This window comes from Chelonia mydas, chromosome 6, assembly GCF_015237465.2.
Source record: "Chelonia mydas isolate rCheMyd1 chromosome 6, rCheMyd1.pri.v2, whole genome shotgun sequence".
In the NCBI taxonomy this organism is placed as follows: Eukaryota; Metazoa; Chordata; order Testudines; family Cheloniidae; genus Chelonia; species Chelonia mydas.
Window position 1 is genome coordinate 104,932,696 of NC_051246.2, and position 18,956 is coordinate 104,951,651.

General features: G+C 38.7%; 1 protein-coding gene across 5 annotated transcripts in view; it reads left to right on the top strand.

The window, feature by feature from the left end:
• PPP4R4 (protein phosphatase 4 regulatory subunit 4) overlaps positions 1-18,956 on the top strand; it is a 126,551-nt gene that overhangs the window by 26,835 nt on the left and 80,760 nt on the right. For 3 of the 5 annotated variants that reach the window (XM_007063444.4, XM_037900879.2, XM_037900880.2), the window contains exon 3: positions 13,907-14,009. The exons of 1 other annotated variant lie outside the window; for it this stretch is intronic. In XM_007063444.4, the coding sequence (XP_007063506.1) occupies positions 13,907-14,009 (103 nt within the window). Of the gene's footprint in view, positions 1-13,906; positions 14,010-18,956 lie in introns of those variants that run through there. One more of the 5 variants, XM_037900881.2, reaches the window with a different exon arrangement.

Here is an 18,956-nt window from a genome sequence, read left to right on the forward strand (position 1 = left end):
TCTTCTGCGATTTCCACAGTATGCATCCGATGAAGTGAGCTGTAGCTCACGAAAGCTCATGCTCAAATAAATTGGTTAGTCTCTAAGGTGCCACAAGTCCTCCTTTTCTTTTTTCCAAAAATGATATTCTCTCATCCAAGGCGCTGAATCACTATACAGGCTACAGTGCCCATTTCATTAGAGCCTGTGGGTTTATAAAGGGCTACTAAATTTTAAGAAATAACAATAGATACAGCACAAAGTAATTCAGCTGTAACCAGCTGGCGAATCTTTTGAGCTAGATTGTGGCATTTAGCCACAGTCCTAAGTAAGGGACAGTATGCAGTTGCACTGGCTGAGTATGAGCTTGGGGAGACATTGTGCTTCATCAGTCTCTGGTATGAAGCACAGAGCAGAATGGACCACACTCTTCAGACCAGTGCAGAGGAGAGGTAGGGTCACGGACCTGCCCTCACTTTATCTATCTTTCTGCTTTCGGGTAATATGCACCTCTTGGGGAGCATATGGGGAGTAGTTCTTGGCCTTTGCATGATGCCCAAGAGAGAGAAGGTTTTGCACCCGTCCTCCTTCCAGAGACACATGTACCTGAATGAGGGTCAGGGACTATCAGACTCTTCATTTTAAAATTTTTTTTCTGAATGTACTTTAAGAATATTTTAAAAGATTAACAATACAGTTAATATAGGACTGATTGCTGCAAACCTTCTCTCATGTGAGAGAGGACTACTCCCTGTAGGAAAGATTTGTTGGATCTGGCCCAAATTTCCAAAGATTAATACCATATGCACACTAAATATCTACAGGGGTTGATGTTTATTAGTACTGTATTAATAGATATAAATATTTAATAGTTCCAATGTTCATTTTCTAGATAACAGGGGCATTTAGTTTCTCTAAGGACTTTATTGCCTTTAAGTTATGCCCAGGTTTGCTGTTTGTTTTTTGTTAAACACCAACATTGTACTCAACACCATTCAAGACACCAAAAGAAAACATGTTTTGTGCCCTGAGGAGCTTACACAGTAAAGGTCCAAACCTGGAAACACTTAGTACTGAGTGTAGACTAGACTATAATTTCAATGGGACTACTCAAGTTAAAAGCAGTTATTTGTCATGTCCAGTAGAAAGTGTTTGTAGCATCTGGCCTCAAATAGATAACACAGAAAATACATGGAGACCCAGAAGAGGTTGTCTTACTTTTTAAAAAGCAATGCATTTGGCGATGGGTTGATTACCTTTTTTTTATTATTAACATTCACATTTGGGGGAGTCAGAGGAGAAGTGTGAGTTAAATGTTGATTTTATTTCGATTTTTGTGAACTATAAATATATATTCTGGCTTCAATTTCTTAGCATTTAGTACAGGACATGGTGAAGGATGTACTGGTCATCTGCAGTATACAATGGTAATCCACCAATTATTAATATGCTTCCTAGGTAATTTTGATTTTCTTATTTTCTTTCTTATTTAGGGCCAGATTCTGGAACCCTTACTCACATCAATAGGATTTTCTTGTGTAGTTAAATACTGTTCAGCATGAGTAAGGGTTATAGATCTGACCTTCGATAATGTGACTCTTCTAGATGTTCATTTTCCTTAAAGTGCTTCTTTAAAAATTTCATATCACTTGCTGTCCAATGTCAGGAACTTTCTCAACCTTTTCAGTAAAAAAGGACCCTGTCTCTTAAGTTCTTCCCATTGACTTCAACTGGAGTTCCATGTGAGGTGGGCTTGCAGGATTGGATTCAAAGTTCTTCTGCACATGTCCCAAGTAGCAACAATACAATAGTTTCAAGTTCTAAATATTTTCTATAATTTTGTTTCACCATGTATTTTAGAGAAACAAAACAGATAATGTGATATAAAGATTTTTTTCATTACTTGTGATGTCATTCCAAACTCAGACTAATAATAATAATAATATTCACACAGTCACATTATGTTATATACACATAAGGTTATACAGTTGTGCAAGTTTAAATTTGGCCATATTTTCTGAATGCACAATCTGCAGACAGGATTTTTTTGTTTATGTTCCCAACATTATATTTTTGAAGATGCAAATTTAGAGAGTTTTTTTTTGCAAATTTTGACCCACAATGTTGTGAATATGTCCATGGTTACAAAACTGAAGAAAGATGGGAAAAATACCCAAAGATTTATTTCTGAATTTTTTGTACATAAATGATATTGTCTGCATGAAATTTGCTCACAAAAAAGGGTGATCTAAATTGCCTTAAAGTATAGGGCTCTGGCAGAGCTTTCCTGCAGTTAATGCTATTAATAGAGGAACAGTTTCTCTATAACATTGCATTTACTGTGACCTCTAAAGGAAATAACTATGTAGCATTTATTTTGGTATATCATACAGTATTAAAACTGTCTTAATCTGAACATGTAGGGATAATTCACTTTAATTCTGGAGACCTGAGTAGCTAAAGAGAAGAATCCACAATGCTACTGCTTCAGTAGTAATATAAGAAAAATCTCCCACAGTTGGAAAATTACAGGCTGTGTGGAGGTGTTGAAATGCCTCCAGCTCCAAATTCTGAATTGGCAGTAAGCCAGTCACTGTGAGTAGTTCTCATTTAAAGGGAAAGGCACTCCTTTTCTTTAAGTTTCTTATTCACAAAGCTGATTGTATTTTGTCATAGTATCTGTTGATTAAGATGTACAGTTAAATTCCATTTTGCTGAATTTCAGGAAGCAAATCACTGTCCTTCAGCCAGGTAATGCCTTTGTTTCTCTAAGATTTTGTTGGAATTGTGCAAGTAATGTGATTAGCATGTGAGCCTTCGAAGAATTATTAAACAAATCACTAACACACACATAATCAACATTAGACACATTAGTGTTATTGCTTGAAATAAAATAATGAAATATTGATGTTTGATTTTTCAAAAACAACAACAAAGCAATAAACCACATCCATCACAAAATAACTAATCATTTAATGTAAACTATTCATGGTAACTGAGTTAATAACATCCTTTCATTCAGTTTTAAATAAAGGTTTAAAAACATGTTCTGGAAACTTTGTAAAATTGTACTTAAATTGTCGTTTTAAATTTTCTGTTCTCTAATCTAGTTCACCCAAATTTTGAATGGTTTTAAGAAAAAGATTTGGATATAGCTGTGAGCTGTTGAAACTGGCTAACATAACTGTGTTTGTGGACAATGTTTTTAAACCAGGGAACACTTGTGCAGATGAGACACTTAATGAGACCTCCAGCCTTCTACTGGAGCATCACGTATTTAAAAGTGATATGATAATTAGCCATACAAGTGGGTTGTAATACTTTTAAGAATGCCATCCTAATTTCAGTTAGGGAAGTAGCCTAGTTATCTTAATAGATGTATTCAAAAAACCCAAAATATTAATGCACTTCTCAAGTTGGATGTTATTGTAAACTATAGTTGCATTCTTGGTAAAATTACAGTCTATATTCTTGAGATAAGGTAGAAAGAAAGAGGGAATGAGAGAGGATGAGAAAAGGAGAAGAGTTGGATAGCCAACATGCAAAATCTTTTTCATGTATGTTATTTTTCTATATCTTATTTGTCAAACTATTTCTATTAGCGTTTGGACTAATTTGGCTCCAAAACAGTTTCTAGATGTCAATAAAACAGTCTGTTGTTCTGAAGATTAATTGTCAACCTTTAATTTGATAACATTTTAATTAATATTCTAGTCTATACAGTACTCATGTTGTGGAATTTCAGCGTGCTTTGTTTGTATTTCAATGTGGTATTCTGAAAGATCAGAAGATGAAAAAAATAATAAAACTGAATATTGTAAAATAAAGTTTTAAATTACAATCAACATTCTTAAGCCTGCTGCTGTGAGAGGAAAGTGACATAATGGAGGTAAAGTCGCAATATTAAAACAAAAAAAACTTCAAAAACAGACTCCAACGAGAGACTGCTGAATGGGAATTAATTTGCAAACTGAACACCATTAAATTAGGCTTGAAAAAAGACTAGGAGTGGATGTGTCATTACACAAAGTAAAACTATTTCCCCATGTTTATTCCTCCCCCACCCCACTGTTCCTCACACATTCTTGTAAACTGAAGTGAGCTGTAGCTCACGAAAGGTTATGCTCAAATAAATTTGTTGTCTCTAAGGTGGCACAAGTACTCCCTTTCTTTTTGCGAATACAGACTAACACGGCTGCTACTCTGAAACCTGCTGGAAATGGCCCACCTTGATTATCACTACAAAAGGTTTTTTTTCTCTCCTGCTGGTAATAGCTCACCTTACCTGATCACTCTGTTACAGTGTGTATGGTAACGCCCATTGTTTCATGTTCTCTGTGTATATAAAATCTCCCCACTGTATTTTGCACTGCATGCATCCGATGAAGTGAGCTGTAGCTCACGAAAGCTTATGCTCAAATAAATTTGTTAGTCTCTAAGGTGCCATTACTACTCCTTTTCTTAGATCAAATCTAAGAGTCCCCTGACCTGCCTCCCATACAAGAGATCAAAGGGAGCAAACCCTGTGGATTCTTGGGGTACGCTATACGTGAACAGTAAATATGGGAGCAACACATCCCAGTCACCCTCATGCCTGGAAACATGCATTCTAAGCATAGCTTTTAGAGTTCCATTGAACCTTTCTACAAGTCCACTAATTTCAGGGTGGTAGAGTGCAGCTTTCAAATGGTTTACCCCACACAACTCCCATAACATCTCAAAAACTACAGATATAAAATTAGTACCATAGTCTGTTAAAATTTCTTTGAGAAAGCCTACTTTGCTAAAGATAGTGAACAAAGCTGTGGCCATGGTCTCAGCTTCAAAGTTAGACAATGCTATGCCTTAGGATACCTAGTAGCAAAATCTACTACCACAAGAATATATTTCTTTGCATTCCTGGAAGGTTTAGGTCCAACAATATCTGCAGACACTCTGGCAAATGCCTCCCCTTTAACGGGTAAAGGCTGCAAGGATACTTTTCTAGGTTCCTTAAATCCTTTGCGTTTCTGACACAAGTCACAGCTCCTACAGTAGGCCCTCACTGAGTCATACATAAGTGGCCAATGGGAGTTTTGCTTCAACCTGTCACATGTTCTTTCTATTCCCAAATGACCTGCAAAATGGTCCGTCATGGGCTAACTGGAGCAGATCTCTCCTATATCCTTAAGGTTTAACTATTTGCTGACACACTTCATCAGGAATCCTCTTTTTCGCTAAATAATAGGGCTGTTGATTAATCACAGTTAACTCATGCAATCAACTCAAAAAAATTAATCGTGAATAAAAAAAATTAGTCGTGATTAATCACAGTTTTAATTGCACTGTTAAATAATAGAATATCAATTGAAATTTATTAAGTATTTTGACTGTTTTTCTACATTTTCATATATATTGTATTCTGTGTTGTAATTGAAATCAAAGTATATATTTTTGATTATAAATATTTGCACTGTAAAAATGATAGAGAAAAGAAATAGTATTTTTCAGTTCACTTCATACAAGTGCTATAGTGCATTCTCTTTGTCGTGAAAGTGCAACTTACAAAAGTAGAAAATTTTTTTGTTACATAACTGCACTCAAAAGCAAAACAATGTAAAGCCTACAAGTCCATTCAGTCCTACTTCTTGTTCAGCCAATCGCTAAGACAAGCAAGTTTGTTTACATTTACAGGAGGTAATGCTGCCCCCTTCTTATTTATAATGTCACCAGAAAGTGAGAACAGGCATTTGCATGGCACATTTGTAGCCAGCATTGCGAGGTATTTACATGCCAGATATGCTAAACATTCGTATGCCCCTTCATGCTTCGGCCACCATTCCAGAGGGTATACTTCCATGCTGATGACTCTCATTTAAAAAAAGAATGCGTTAATTAAATTTGTGACTGGACTCCTTGAGGGAGAATTGTATGTTCCCTGCTCTGTTTTACTATCATTCTGCTATATATTTCATGTTATAGCAGTCTTGGATGATGACCCAGCACATGTTGTTCATTTTAAGAACACTTTCACTACAGATTTGACAAAATTCAAAGAAGGTACCAATGTGAGATTTCTAAAGATAGCAACAGCACTCGACCCAAGGTTTAAGAACCTGAAGTGCCTTCCAAAATCTGAGAGGGACAAGGTGTGGAGCATGCTTTCAGAAGTCTTAAAAGAGCAACACTCTGAGGTGGAAACTACAGAACCCGAACCACCAAAAAGAAAAACAACCTTCTGCTGGTGGCATCTGACTCAGATAATGAAAATGAACAGACATAGATCTTCACTGCTTTGGATTGTTATCGAGCAGAACCCGTCATCAGCATGTCCTCTGGAATGGTGGTTGAAGAATGAAGGCACATATGAATCTTTAGCATATCTGGCATGTAAATATCTTGTGACGCCAGCTACAACAGTGCCATGTGAATGCCTGATCCCTCTTTCAGCTGACATTGTAAACAAGAAGTGGTCAGCAAACGTAAACAAACTTGTTTGTCTGAGCAATTAGCTGAAAAAGAAGTAGGACTGAGTGGACTTTGTAGGCTCTAAAATTTTACATTGTTTTATTTTTGAAGTCAGTTATTTTTGTACATAATTCTACATTTGTAAGTTGAACTTTCATGATAAAGAGATTGCACTACAGTACTTGTATTAGGTGAATTGAAAAAATACTATTTCCTTTATCATTTTTACAGTTCAAATATTTGTAATCAAAAATAAGAATATAAAGTGAGCACTGTACACTTTGTATTCTATGTTGTAATAGAAATCAATATATTTGAAAATGTAGAAAACATTAAAAATATTTAAATAAATGGTATTCTATTATTGTTTAACAGTGCAATTAATTGTGTGATTAATTATTTTTCGTCACTTGATAGCCCGACTAAATAATATTCCCTCTTTCACAAAAGATCTTCCCCATCCTTCCCCAGTTGGGGGCATTATTCTGCGGATTAGCCCTGGCCTGCTTTAATTAAATATCACTCTGTTGAGCCACAATACATTTCTTCTGAGTTTTACTTGAATCTAGAATTACACTTGGTGCATCCATTTGCCTGCGATGAGCCTTTTCCTCAGCAGTGCATCCTGCTGTTCCATGCACCTCCTATACTCCTGCTTTTCCATCTCAGCACTGTCACTGTCCCTGAGCAAATTTTTCAATTTTTCAATTTTTCTTGATCTGGGGCTTTCTTCTTAAAGGATAACTCCCTTTGTAAGCACAAATCTTCAAGGGCTTTTCTGTCAAGACTCTCATATGTTCATGGCTCACTCATTGTAACTAATCTTTAACCCAGGGGTGGGCAAACTTTTTGGCCCGAGTGCCACATCGGGGTGCGAAACTGTATGGAGGGCCAGGTAGGGAAGGCTGTGCCTCCCCAAACAGCCTGCTCCTTGCTCCCTATTTGCCCCCTCCCACTTTCCACCCCCTAACTGCCCCCCTCAGAACCTCTGACCCATCCAGCCCCCCCTGCTCCTTGTCCCCTGACTGCCCTCTCCGAGGACCCCCCCGCCCCAAAACGCCCCCCCCGGGTCCCCACCCCCTATCCACCCCCCCCGCTCCCTATCCCCTGACTGCCCCTTATCCAACACCCTCCCCCCTGCCGCCCCCTTACCATGCCGCTCAGAGCCGCAGGAGCTTGCAGCCCTGCTGCTCACGCAGTGGTGTAGCTGCGGGGGAGGCGGGACAGTAGGGGAGGGGCCGGGGGCTAGCCTCCCCAACCAGGAGCTCAAGGGCTGGGCAGGAAGGTCCCACGGGCCGAATGTGGCCTGCAGGCCGTAGTTTGCCCACCTCTGCTTTAACCCTTAAAACTCTCAATATCAAAATCAAATTTTGATTAGCATGGGTGTTCTGATCCAAACCCAATTAACCTGTGGTAATATGTGTCCTAATCAGACTACACCAAATGTGTCTGTGTGACTGCATGAGCCACACTGAGAATGCCACACTCAGGGAATACTGCAAGGAATAGGGCAGGCAATCCCCCAAACTGGTGGTTTATTCTATAATTAGATTCACCAAGCCAGTAACAAATCTGTAGTACCATACTGGTTAACAAGAAGCCAGACAGAGTCCCCTTCAGGCATTCCAGCCCTTGGCTCCCATCTAGACAACCAAGTCTAATATAGTGAGGGGTTACTGAAAACTGTGTTCACCATACTTAAACTTATACCTATCTCAAAATATCAGACACTTACCCTCAGGTCAATATGAATTTCAGATCTTACCCAAATATCACACTGTCAGCCAATCCTTAGTAAACTAACTAAAAATTATTAATAAAGGAAAAGAAGAGAGTTATTAATGGCTAAGAAATCATACATATACAAGTGATTTTCAGTGTTCATATAGCAGTGATGTTTTATATGCTGGTTTGCAAAAGTTTCTTTGAAATAATTCCAACAGGTCTAAATCCAAAAGAAGCTTATATGTAAAGTGTATTAAAGTCTTTCCATACTATTTTCCAGGGTATTCAAAATAAATATTTGGAAGATCTTAGACCACAGCTTAAACTTTCCCTGTTCCAAGTTCAGCAGACTAGAGATGCAGGATGAGGCCCGAGGTTCCTTTTTTTTATAGCTGAAGCTGAACCTGAAGCTTGCTGGCAAGCTGACAGGCAACTTCACCATGTGGACTGGGAAGAAAAATCTGTGATCTTTATTCAATGGGCCATTCAAAGATAATGCCCTTTGCAAGAGCCATTTAAACTACTAAAATCGTTTACAGATGTTTCACAATCATAAGTTTCAAAGAGACATGAGGACAATAACATTATTACTTACAAAGCTTCACTTAAATGTTAATATCCCTCTTGATCTAGAGACAATTGAGTATAGTAATAATAGTATTACAAGACATGAAAAAGAATTAGCATCTACAAGCTAATTTGGTTTCTTCTAACAGGACATAGGTAAACCACAGACAAATACACTTAGCAACTATTTTTTGATCCTTATCAATACAAAGGGAATGAGTTGGGGATTGCTAGCCTAATTAAGATTTCTTTGATAACCATACATAAGTGGATTGTCTTGATTACAACTGCAATGCCTCTTGAAGCTGAAGCTTGCTGGCAAGCTGCTGGATGCCCCATCATCTCAGGCATTGGGACCCTGACAGCAGGATTGTCTGGCTATGTGGACTCCCTCCTCAGGCCCTACGCTACCAGCACTCCCAGCTATCTTCGAGACACCACTGACTTCCTGAGGAAACTACAATCCATCGGTGATCTTCCTGAAAACACCATCCTGGCCACTATGGATGTAGAAGCCCTCTACACCAACATTCCACACAAAGATGGACTACAAGCCATCAGGAACAGTATCCCCGATAATGTCACGGCAAACCTGGTGGCTGAACTTTGTGACTTTGTCCTCACCCATAACTATTTCACATTTGGGGACAATGTAAACCTTCAAATCAGCAGCACTGCTATGGGTACCCGCATGGCCCCACAGTATGCCAACATTTTTATGGCTGACTTAGAACAAAGCTTCCTCAGCTCTCGTCCCCTAATGCCCCTACTCTACCTGTGCTATATTGATGACATCTTCATCATCTGGACCCTTGGAAAAGAAGCCCTTGAGGAATTCCACCATGATTTCAACAATTTCCATCCCACCATCAACCTCAGCCTGGACCAGTCCACACAACAGATCCACTTCCTGGACATTATAGTGCTAATAAGCGATGGTCACATAAACCGGAAACCTACTGACCGCTATTCCTACCTACAAGCCTCCAGCTTTCACCCAGACCACACCACACGATCCATTGTCTACAGCCAAGCTCTACGATACAACCGCATTTGCTCCAACCCCTCAGACAGAGACAAACACCTACAAGATCTCTATCAAGCATTCTTACAACTACAATACCCACCTGCGGAAGTGAAGAAACAGATTGACGGAGCCCGAAGAGTACCCAGAAGTCACCTGCTACAGGACAGGCCCAACAAAGAAAATAACAGAACGCCACTAGCCATCACCTTCAGCCCCCAACTAAAACCTCTCCACCGCATCATCAAGGATCTACAACCTATCCTGAAGGACGACCCATCACTCTCACAAATCTTGGGAGACAGGCCAGTCCTTGCCTACAGACAGCCCCCCAACCTGTAGCAAATATTCACCAGCAACCACACACCACACCACAGAACCACTAACCCAGGAACCTATCCTTGCAACAAAGCCCATTGCCAACTGTGTCCACGTATCTATTCAGGGGACACCATCATAGGGCCTAATCACATCAGCCACACTATCAGAGGCTCCTTCACCTGCACATCTACCAATGTGATATATGCCATCATGTGCCAGCAATGCCCCTCTGCCATGTACATTGAGCAAACTGGACAGTCTCTACGTAAACGAATAAATGGACACAAATCAGATGTCAAGAATTATAACATTCATAAACCAGTCGGAGAACACTTCAATCTCTCTGGTCACACGATTTCTGACCTCAAAGTGACTATCCTTCAACAAAAAAACTTTGAAAACAGACTCCAACGAGAGACTGATGAATTGGAATTAATTTGCAAACTGGGTACAATTAACTCAGGCTTGAATAGAGACTGGGAGTGGATGAGTCATTACACAAAGTAAAACTATTTCCCCATGTTTATTCCCGCCCCCCCCCCCAAGACGTTCCTCAGACGTTCCTCAGACGTTCTTGTTAACTGCTGGAAATGACCTACCTTGATTATCACTGCAAAAGATTTTCTCCCCCCCCCACCTCCACCCGCTCTCCTGCTGGTAATAGCTCATCTTAAGTGATCACTCTCCTTACAGTGTGTATGATAACACCCATTTTTTCATGTTCTGTGTGTATATAAATCTCCTCACTGTATTTTCCACTGAATGCATCCGATGAAGTGAGCTGTAGCTCACGAAAGCTTATGCTCAAATAAATTAGTTAGTCTCTAAGGTGCCACAAGTACTCCTTTTCTTTTTGCGAATACAGACTAACACGGCTGCTACTCTGAATCTTGTTAAGTTGTTATAGATCAGACACGATTGACTTGTCTGCCAGTAACACAAATGTATTTGACTTGCTGGGCACTAACAAATTAATTCTGATGATCAGCTAATACCTTCTTGAATGTTTCTACTGATGCACCATACTGTTTTCTATGCACAGAAAAAAGAAAATCTTTCCTGTAACACAGTGTTTCCCAAACTTGGGACACCACTTGTTCAGGGAAACCCCTGGCGGGCCGGGCTGGTTTGTTTACCTGCCGCATCCGCAGGTTCGGCCAATCACGGCTCCCACTGGCCACGGTTCGCTGTGCCTGGCCAATGGGGGCTGCGGGAAGCGGCAGCCAGTATGTCCCTCGGCCCGCACCACTTCCCCCAACCCCCATTGGCCGGGCACAGCGAACCGCAGGCAGTGGGAGCTGTGATCGGCCGAACCTGTGGATGCGGCAGGCAAACAAACTGGCCGGGCCTGCCAGGGGCTTTCCCTGAACAAGCGGCGTCCCAAGTTTGGGAAACACTGCTGTAACGTGTTCCAGTGTTTCAATGCAGACATTCTAGACTCCAGTGAATGTAACCACAATAATTACTTATGTTCAAAAACCAGCAGAAGAACGGTTCAGTCTCTCTGGTCACTCAATAACAGACCTAAAAGTGGCAATTCTTCAACAAAAAAAACTTCAAAAACAGACTCCAATGTGAAGCTGCAAAACTGGAATTAATCTGCAAACTGGATACCATCAGATTAGGCCTGAATAGAGACTGGGAGTGGTTGGGTCACTACAAAACCTAAATTTAATTTCCCCAATACTAATTTCTCCCTACTGTAACGCACACTTTCTTGTCAACTGTCTGTAATGGGCCACTCTCTTACCACTTCAAAAGTTATTTTTCCTCCTTGGTATCCTGCTGTTAATTGATATATCTTGTTAGACTGACCTCACACTTTGTAAAGCAACCCCCATTCTTTCATGTATTTATACCTGCTCCTGTATTTTCACTCCACGCATCTGATGAAGTGGGTTCTAACCCACGAAAGCTTATGCCCAAATAAATTTGTTAGTCTCTATGCTGCCACAAGGACTCCTCGTTATTTTTGCTGATACAGACTAACACGGCTACCACTCTGAAATTTGTTTCCAGCTTATTGTAGAAACTTTTACCAGGTAGATATCTGTTTTTTAAAGGCAATGTGGTATTCATTTAACAGAATAGAGTTAACTTGGATTAGTTGTCTGTAGCTGAATATAGCAACTAATTTATGTTTGTTCCTCAGAAAATGTTAAATGTTGTTAGGTGAAATTAGAAATTATAGTGGAATTCTTGAAGATCTTTTCAGCTCTAACTGCTGCAATAATAGTTTGACTCTTACTTCAGTACTCTATGGAACATTTGGTACCACTTAGAAACAAAACTGTACAATTACAGTTACAAAACTGTAAATTCAAACCAAAAACAAAAAAATGATTGAGATCATTATATTTGCTAAATGGATGCTTATTTAATCCAGCTTGTATTTTTAAATAAAGAAACTTTTACCCTTACCAGAATGATCATCTGGACAGGATATGGTATATAGAAGTATTTTAGGTAATTAAGACTTGTATGCATTACTTTTTTAAAACATTTATTCATATTATGAATTAAATGAAAATGCATTGCAAACAAATTGTGGTCATGCCCCAAGGAAGCTGCTTGTGTGCTTTGTGTGCCTATGTATGATTGGGCTTTTTAGCCATTTAAAACAAGTTTTGATTGTTCAGCATAACAGATTATAAAACTTTGAAGTAGCAATGGTTAGTATGAGTTACAGCTTTTAACTCGGTGGTTGTCAATAGATGCCCAGGTGTCCTCTGTTCTTTATCAGATGGGAGATTCCAGCATTTTAGGAGTCTCTTTCAACAACTCATGCCCCTGCTGGATAGATCTTGTATTTCCATTCCATTCCCTTCCTTCACTGTTTCTTTATCCCATTCTCCACCCTTGGATCTTCTGTAATTTCTTTTCTCCCTTTCCCACCCATGTGTGTCTCATAAGGGTATCTGTTTCAATTGAAAAAGTTTATAAGTATACTCTAACCTAGTTTTCCCTGTGGTGGTGACATCTGTTTAATCCTGGCTGATAGTATGGAAATGAAAATTATATTTTTAAACACAAAATGATAAGTTTATGTCATAATATACAGATTTTAGTTTAGTTTCCATACTTAATATTTTCCACCATCCTAACTTCCTCCTCCTCCCAATCTCTTCTGCTGTCTTTCCCGCTTGTCTATGACATCTTAAGAAAGGAGCATGTTATTTCAGCTGTTCTACTAAGGTGCATTGTCTTCCTTTTTATGAAAGGTGTGAGCTTGAGTTCAGCTCATATTATACAATTTTAAATGTATGTATTTTTTGTAAGGTCTTATCAAGATATCCAAGGAAAAAGTGTGACTGTGCAGACTGTGGTCAAGTGTACTGACTGTCTTGCTCGCGTACTGATGGTGTGTAATGGTGAAAAGAGAAAGCAGCAGTTTGATTAAGAGAGATATCTTAATATCTAATATTTATAATGATACTACATTATATCTAGAGTAAAGTTATCATCTATCTGCTTTATCATCTGCGTGCTGTTATGCTAACAAGCCACTCAAAGAAATCTCCATTAGGGTGGCGCCTTGTCTTTCCAGTTTGAAATAATTTTTCTTTTAAATGATTTATATTTTTTCTAAATATATATGCTTAGAACATTTCACATTAGAAACAGCATATTTGTGATTTTATGTTTATCATGAAAGTTATTCTTTACGTTACTTTAATGTAGTTTTTTGTTGTGTGACTTATCTTCAACTATCTTCTTAAAACTAAAAAAAAACCTTCAGGATATATGAGTTGTTATATGAATAGTCATTGTCCTCACTATGAAAGCTGTGACCTTCAGGACAGCTTGTAGTATAATACTTAAAATGTGTGTGTTTTTTGTAAGTTCTGGTCAAGACATCCAAGGAACAAGTGTGGTTGCAAATCTTCCAGTCCTGATGCAACAGAATCCTGCAGAGACACTTCGGAGGGTTTTGCCAAAAATCAGAGTAAGTTACTAAATGTGAAGTTATGAATATAGCTTTTGTCCTAATAAAATATTGCAATAAAGGCAACAAGAGAAACAACTGCTTTAGTAAGTATGATTTGAAGATCATGTTGTATCAATATTAATTAGAAGGGGATGTTCCTTATTGATCTTCCACACGAATTCACTGTGTACATGGAACATATATTTTAATTAATTATCACAATTAGTATATTTTTTCCAGAAAAATGTTCTGCATTCTTCTGTAAAAATCTTGGTACTATAAAGTTTACCATTCTCTGCCAGCCTATGGAGAAATCTTTAGCCAATCAGTCTTAATGGTACAATTTGGCAGGCATCATTTCCTCAGCCTCATTCCATCTTCTGTGAGAGAAACATTGAGGTTTTTATGCTACCATCCAGAATTATATATTTTGTGTTTAGTTTTTCATGGTGTATGTGATGCCCACAAAAGTTTAGTCAGCTATTATTAGTTGTTTGGTGAATTCCCTATGTGCATGGTAGTCAAGCAATAGGGGTATATGTTAATGGGCAAAAAAGGTGTTTGTTAGTTCAATTGAGTTAGCTTAACATGATTGAGAAGCCCCATTAAGATATGGCTTGACACATTTGTAGCCATGTACGGCTACAACACAGCCAGGTTCCATAGCTTCAAATGCATTGGCATGCATTTTGCCACTCTTTTCAGTTGAGTTAAACTAACTCAGTTGAACTAGCACTATTAAACAACACATTATTTTTTCCCAATAAGAGAGGGCCTAAGAATTTATTTTGAATCATGGGATGTTTCTGGTGTTTCGTTGGTTCAGTGTGTTGTCATTCAGCTGAAGTTGTAGAGTAAACCAGAACTTTAATTCAGTTTCACAAAAAGCAAAAAACAAATCTGTTTTAATAGAGCTTTCAGATTAGCCTCTGGTCTCTTAAATGCTGTTCCTTCAAACGTATTTCCATCTGTTTTTCTTGCTGCATTTTTCTGCATTATTTGCTTTATTTATTTATTTATAGTCCAACAATAACTAGTCGCTGCTCATCGCTATTTAGACTTTGGGATAGGTAATACTTAAATTGGGCTACTGCTGCCTCAGACTCGAAGGAAATATTCAAATCAAAGGGAACTGATTGCTAGCAATAAATAAGTTCTTGCAACAACCTAAGACCAGCAATGCTGATAGTTTGTTAGTCCGGTAAAGAATGCAATAGATAGCAGTATTACTGACTCAGCTCTTTCAAACATCTCAGGCTCTCTCAAGCTCTTGCTGAAATAAACATAGGAGGAGGGGCCAACTTGCTCAGTCTGAAACTGTATACGTTTTGAACCTGATTTAATGTGGCCTAAACAATCTCTCCTGAGGCATATCTTTTTTTAAACTTAAATAATCTGTTAGTATGCACAGTATTTAGTATCTGTTCTTTAACTGGGGAATTTCAGAGCTCCTCCTAAGAGTCTATTATGACTAAATCCCAGTATAAGTTGTTTGTTTGTTAAGATAAGGATCCCACTCTAAGAAAAGTGAATGTATCAGAAGAGGAAAAAGCTGATGATTCAGCCAAAATTTTCACATCATAAAATGTGTTGTTTCAGTTCATGATGGTTCAAAAATGTTTAAGATCAGTTACGAACCTAGAGATTGATCTGTCCTTCACTTACCTGTTTCTGGTGCTTACCTGATGGTTAAGGCGGTGAAGAACATTGACAGAATGTGAGAGAAACTAGACCACAGGTCACCTCTGTCTAGATCCAGATTGTACAGCCTCTCACTAAAAAGCAATCTGAATTGGTCTATAATTAGCAGGATGGGTATGTCTGTACTGGACATAAAGAAATGCAATGCTAACTTAAAGACTGCTGCTGGAAAATTTAGTTCTGAAGAGCTGATTTGTGGCATATCTAGTAATTTTTAGGACAGCTTCATTTTCAACATCATTGCAACAGCTCTTTTTCAATGTGTGTAATTTAACGCTTGAGTAAGGTGCCAGACTGAAAGTCCGGGAGACTGAAGTGCTATAGCCATGGAATGCATTAGTGCCTGGGGATTAGAAATTAAGTTCCTGACAGTTTCTTTGACAATATGACTCATCCATCCATGATTTGAAGGGGACCATGTGTAGAAATGAAGTTTCTTCATATCCTTGAAATCTTTGTTTTTAGCTGAATCTGCCAACATATGCATCATTTTGATGGTGATCTTTATGATATGGACAACTGTCCTCTAAGAAATGGATTGAAATTGCTTATTTCAGACAGTTGGAAACAAATTTGGCTCATTACTGACCTGATCTGTATTTGAATCACTGAGCTCCAGTAGATATGAAAAGTGTCATGTTCCATTAAGAACATTCTGAGCAATCCAATCCCAGAAACCTTTAGAAATGAGGTGAAAAAAAGATTGTAACCATTGCAAACTATTTGCTTTCTTGAATTTTTCCTTATATTCTCAGTGACAGGGGTAAGGTAGTGGGTAATATAGGAAGAGTGGCATGGCTGAGGCTCACAGGTTTTCTTATATTTTCATGGTAGTTTTTTCTGTACAAAAAGAATGTGTTAAAAAGGGTTGATGTCACAAGTTGACACTGACCCTTTAAGATGGAGCAGGGCCAGTGCACCTGTGCTTCAACAGCTCACTCCAACTGGGTTTAAAAGAGGGCACTTGGACCCAGCGGGGGAGACCCAATGAGAGAGAGACCTGGTGAGTCAGGGCTGCCTGAGAGCAGAGATTGGAGAAGCTAGGAAAGGGTTAAGTGAGAGCTTCTTGGGAGAGACAGTTTGTAGAGAGTGAAAATCTCTGTAGGCCCTTTTTGGGAAGATGGAGGAATCAACTAGGTTGAGAGCAGGAAGGATAGTTTGGTGACTGTTCTGGGCTAGAATTGCTAATGCAAGGAGGCTGAGAGCTAGGAGCCAGCAAAAGGGACTAGCCTGCTGGCTTTCCTTTGTCAGAGACAGTGATGGGAGGCTGTAAAGGGCGGAGGGCTAGTAGACCAGCAGAGGGGCTAGTTTTCATACCTTCCTAGGCTGAATAGTCAGTACCGTGAGGTGGAAAAGGGCTGACTTGATAGACTGTGATTTAGGCAGAAGAATCATGGGGTTGGTCACTCTCAGGATGATGGGCTGGAGGTGTGGGACCCTGGAACAAGGGCAGAAGGAAACTGGAAACAGTACTGTGGACTCACTAGCAAGGAGCTTGGAAAATCACTGTACATTTCTATGTTTTATTTTGGGAATTGGGAGAATGGTTTTTACTGTGAGGGTTCTATGTATTATTGTATGTGTATCTGAGTAAATTATGCCCAAAGATGGGATTTTGCGTGAAGACTGGGAAAGACTGTGTTCTTTTTATGGCCGTACCTAGATAAAACTGAGGCAGGTGCACGTGTCATGCCATGGACTACTGTAGAAGGGTGCTCCGAACAGGGCTGCCTTCTTACAATTGGTTTCTATTCTAGAACAGCTGACCAATTCAAAGTAGGATTTATTACCTCTAGAGATGACTGGGTATTAGCAAATGGTCCTTCATTTCTTTTTTTCAACAACAAATTATTTTTCTGTATTTCACTCCTCTCATTATTTTATTTTTGCAGGGACTGGCTATTTATACCAACATACTATGTTTATAGTCTTCCCTTCATCTTTATCTGGTTTTCAGTCCACCCATTTTATACTTACTGTGTTAACAAAAGTATTCCAGGAAAATATAGAACAGGTAGCAAGATGGTACTCATAACAAATTACTTCTCTCATATTTTGTCAAATTGCCCCAGGAAATAGCCTCATAGTGTGTCCTCTTTTTTCCAGTCTACTAAAATAAGAGGCTGTTTGAGAGACAATACAATATTTGTTAGAAATCAAAACAATTTCATTTTGAATCTGTGATGCACATATTCCATCTAGTTCATTACAAGCTGTTAGATTAAAAGTGCAAGAACAAACATATCACCAAGCCTCCTGCTCTGTAGTATATGCAATCCAGCAACGTGATTACTTGGCAGGTATTGTCCTCTAGGATACTTAAATGCATGCTCCAGTACACCCTTGTCATCAGAAGTGCCTTTGGTTCCATATTGCAGAGATGCTTTTATAATATTGAGCATCATGGGTCCACTTGGTCTTGTCTTCCTGGGCCTTTATAAAAGAGCTGTTTTTCTCTTATTCTTTGAACTGAACAAATGGCCACAGAACAAGATGTGTTCAGAACTGAGGAATAAAATGAACTGACACATTGTTTAAAAAAAGCTGAGTCAGTTCCATTATCAGATTCAGTGGTGTTAAGGCCAGTTCAATAGACCTTTTTAATAAAAATATGCAAATAGCTTTGCGAAAACAAACAAACAATCACATGAGGATGCAAAATTATTGACAATTCATTAACTTTAACCCTAGTTTTTCCACTTAACTGCCACATAAACTTCTAGCTTCTCATTCCAGGCCCCTTTCTAAACCAACGTGCTGACTTGAAGAATTTCTGGAATTTGCTGCTTAAAATACTGAATCCAATTACATCTGAGATATTCTTGATCCTATGATATGCTTTGGTAGACAGAGAATTCTTGAAATGAAGGTGCACTAAAAATCAGCAACCTAGATTTATTTTTTTTCTTAAATTGTGTGACACTCGAAAGTTGAGATTCTCACTTTGATAAAGGTCATTTTCTACCAAAAGTTCATTAAATGTTGTTGGCCTGTTGGTTGCTGGTGGTACTTCTATTGCTTTTATATACTTACTTTCTGGCAATATATAGCAAAAAGGAGATTTTGTTCTTATAAATGTAGGGGTCATAGTGGCTAAGCAATTAGCATGAGCTCCCAATGAATTGCTGTGGCAAAAATGGCTAATGGGATCTTTTGATGTATAAAGGGGAGTAGTGATTGTACCTCTGTATATGGCATTGGTAAGATTGATAATCAAATACTGCATACAGTTCTGATGTCCACATTTTTAGAAGTATGTATAAA